The following is a 3,831-nucleotide window of genomic DNA, read 5'->3' as shown; positions in this document are numbered from 1 at the left end:
TTATAGGTTGTCTTTAGTCTAGAGAAAGTGCATATGATATGGAAGCCAGTGTTACGACCAAAAACTTACAAGCAAAGCATGTGCGTAGTTTTGGAGTCGGTATTTCGCAGAATAGCCAGAGATATTCTTCTTCTAGACGACATGGCTGCTGATGAAACTTTCCAGGTATCTCTTTGCTAGTCGCTTGTGCAATGTTATTGTCTAACTGGCTATTGAATATGTGTTTTGCTTATTTATTCGCAGCTACAAAGACTGATTTATCTCATGTTGGAGAATCTATCTTCTTTACTCGATTCACTGAGATCTGCAGACGACACTTGTCGTCCTCTTGATGATCTCATACCATCTTTACTCAAAACTCGTAAACTGGCAGGCATGTCTTATCTTTCTTTTGTATTTCCCTCAGTTTAATGGTAACGTTGCATTGGCTCAGTGTAGTTTTCTCTTACCATGGCTTTTTCTTATTGTTTCTCATTTCCCAGAACTATTGGATATGCCTCTCAAGTCTATAACTTCAGCTTGGGAAAGTGGCGAGTTATCTAGTTGCAATTTCACAAGAACGGAGGTACATAAAATGTTTTAAAATCATTTTACCTCATTGAAGACATCCTAATACTACTCGATAACAGCTAGATTGAAAGATAGATATCTGGATTTAAGCAATTTTCTTAGGTCAATTGGATCTTGGTTATTGGTTTTGGAGATTCTGAAAGCTTAGAAATGTACTTGATGCAGGTACAAGATTTTATCAAAGCTATATTTACAGATTCGCCGCTGAGAAAAGAATGCTTATGGAGGATAGACGACGTTAGCCAGTAGTTTGGAAACGGTAAAACTTAAAAAAACCCTTTTAGATCTGAGAAGAAGAAGCAAGTGAGAGTCCTAGTGGCAGAAGAGCCATGCTTGAGGTATACTTATAAGAATATGTAAAGAGAATTTTAGCTGATACATGTGTTGGATGGAAACTTTAGGCTTAAAAAGCGTGTGCCTGATTTTGTTGTACATGAATATTTTACATTTGGGCTTTATATTCCAAAAAAACAAAAGCTCTGGGTGCACTCTTGTTATTGTCACAGCATGCATAGGCAAAAAAAAAAAAAAAAACATTATGGGTAAACGAATATTAAAAACAAAATTCAAATATCCTTTTGGTTTGATCTAAATTTGTTTAAAATAAGAATTATGATCTGGTTCACAGTAAAGCTTTTTATGTTTTGGTTAAAATCATTAATTTATGAAACAACATACACTATGATGGCCTCTACCAACGCAACACATTAGATTTGCTTTGTATAAAATTATTTCTAAAATTTGAATTTACTAAAAAGAAATTATTTTTTTTGATATAATTTACTCAAAATGATGTAAATAAAATAAATTGTGTTTAATACTAATATCTAATACAGTAGTACACCATAATTAAAAATATTAATCAACAGAAATAAATTTGAATGTCACAAATCAACAAAATAATATAAAGAAAATTACTAATACATACATTGGTAATTTTTTCTTAGACTAGCCACAATGCCACATGATTAAAATTTTAACAAAATCACACAACGGTCATATAAACTAAAGGGATCAGAGAATATTAGAAGATCTTAGTAGATTTAGTGTGATCTTTGAAGAACCAAAGATGACGTGATGACGTCATATATATATACGTTTACATACACCACACCACACAACGCTTCTCTCTTCCTTTTACGCTCTCATTCTCTCTCTCTCTCTCTCTCTCTCTCTCTCTCTCTCTCTCTCTCNCTCTCTCTCTCTTTCTCTCTCTCTCCAGTTCTTCTTTCTTCCTTGCATACAACGGTACCAAAAAAATCCCTCTTTTCAAAATTACGTCTGTCTTCCAGAAGAATCGAAAGACAATGGAAAACTCCGATGATCCTAGGGTTGTTTCACAGTCCAAACTCGACATATTGCTGTATGTCGCTGCCATGATTTACGATCAAGAGTACGGTCCTCACGACGACGACAAATCAAAGACCATTGGCGAAGAAGAAACAGAGATGGAAGCAAGAATCTTTGGGGATAAAGTACCGAGAAAGAACAGAGTTCACCGATCACCACCTTCTTCTCGCAAGACGATAACACCATGGACACGTGTGATCGAACAACAGAGATCAGAACTAAAAAACCCTAATCCAGAATCGGAACCTTCGTCTTCTTCTTGCGTCACCCTGTTCAAGAAACGTCTTCATGACGATGATCAGATCATAAGTCGCAAGAAACTCAGAATCTTTCATCCTCTAGAGGCGGAACCAATTCAAACGAGTCCACCGGATTGGCTTTTGAAAGTGATGAGGAGAGAAGAGAACGGGTACAATCCGAAGCTGATCTCAACGAGGAAACTGTACAAGACTGATCTCGACAAAATCCAAGGACGTCTCTCTGTTCCTTTTAAGCAAGTTAAAAATCCAAACTTTTTGACAGAGGAAGAGACAACACACATACATGAAAATTCGATGAAGCTTCGTGATGATGGTGTGAGCTTGGATTTGGTGGATCCTAAGATGAAAAAGCACGCCCTTGAATTGAGGAAGTGGAAGATGAGTGGAAACTGGAATTATGTCTTATGTAAAGGTTGGAACGATGTGCTTTCTGATAACAGGTTTGAGGTAAACGATCTCTTTCCTCTCTGGTCTTTCCGATCTGGAGAAGGAAAACTCTGCTTTGCTCTTGTCCCTTCTGAGACGACAAGTTCCAGCCACGGTGGCGGCTCTACTTCAGGAGAATCTGAACGTGGAAACTTTCTGACTGGCGGTGATGGCGCTTCTACTTCCGGTGAATCTGGTCAGGTACAGTTACCGGTTAATCCTCCTTCGCTTCCAGCAAGAGATACAAACCACTCCAGCCTAGGCTGTTCAGGAGAGAGCAGCTCTAGTTCTTCCTAATCATACTCTGTTTATCGCTTAAGCCACAAGTAAAAAGGATATTTTGTTTTCATCCAATTCTGGCTTGGTTTTCTTTATTTTTATTGTTCTGTTGACTGAAACAGTGGGGTTTTGTCCAAATTGTGAGACCCTTAAATAAATATTTTTGAATGTTATATAAATGAAATTTCTTTAGTTATGTTTTTGAGAGTTTTCTTTTTAATTCTTTAGCTCTTTCCTTCATCCATCTCTGAAAATTGCCTGTGTTTACTTATGAAGCATTGCAAATAAAATGCNTCAGATGAAAAAGCATGCCCTTGAATTGAGGAAGTGGAAGATGAGTGGAAACTGGAATCATGTCTTTGTTGTTGGTTGGAACGATGTGGTTTCTGCTAATGGGTTTGAGGTTGACGATTTCTTTCCTCTTTGGTCTTTCCGATCTGGAAGAGGTAAACTCTGTTTTGCTCTTGTCCCTCCTACGGAAGCTAGCCACGGCGGAGACGGTGCTTCTACTTCCGGTGAATGTAGCTACGGATAGACGATTCTCAGCATCTCTGATCATGCTCGCCAGAGGGTTCACACGTACATAAAGGATCTACATTTTTCTGGCAATTCTCGATTTTGTTTGGCTTAAAGATGCAATTTTTCTTGGAGAAAGTTTTAGTGTTTTATCGTCTTTGGCTGTTAGGGATTTTGAGATTGATGACACTTGTTGTAAATGACGACAGATGAAACAATAACTTCTTTAGTTACTGTTTCATCTGTCCAATAATAGATTTCTCCTTCTTCTGTTTGCAGAACTTAATTTTCAGATGAGTTTATAAACAACCATCTTGTCAAAATTCATTGTAAAAAACTCATTGCTGTTGATGACCAACTCATCAAAATTGCTAGTGTTCAGTTCCACAAATGCACTAGGTTCAGATTTCTTTTTTTTTTTTTTTTTTTT

At 37.1% G+C, this 3,831-nt stretch overlaps 1 protein-coding gene and 1 pseudogene across 2 annotated transcripts in view; both read left to right on the top strand.

Annotated features, from left to right (window-relative positions):
- Positions 1-1,058, top strand: part of LOC104700167 (centromere/kinetochore protein zw10 homolog) — a 5,040-nt gene extending 3,982 nt beyond the window's left edge. Inside the window, exons 12-14 of one of the 2 annotated variants that reach the window (XM_010415634.2) lie at positions 244-373; positions 483-565; positions 736-1,058. In XM_010415634.2, coding sequence (XP_010413936.1) covers positions 244-373; positions 483-565; positions 736-819 — 297 coding nt within the window. In that variant the 3' untranslated portion in view covers positions 820-1,058. The remainder of the gene's footprint in view (positions 1-243; positions 374-482; positions 566-735) is intronic. The other variant, XM_010415633.2, reaches the window with a different exon arrangement.
- LOC104700166 lies at positions 1,842-2,881 on the top strand (annotated as a pseudogene).

The sequence above is a fragment of the Camelina sativa genome, chromosome 7 (assembly GCF_000633955.1).
Source record: "Camelina sativa cultivar DH55 chromosome 7, Cs, whole genome shotgun sequence".
Taxonomy (NCBI): Eukaryota; Viridiplantae; Streptophyta; class Magnoliopsida; order Brassicales; family Brassicaceae; genus Camelina; species Camelina sativa.
This window is presented reverse-complemented; position numbering and strand designations above follow the sequence as displayed.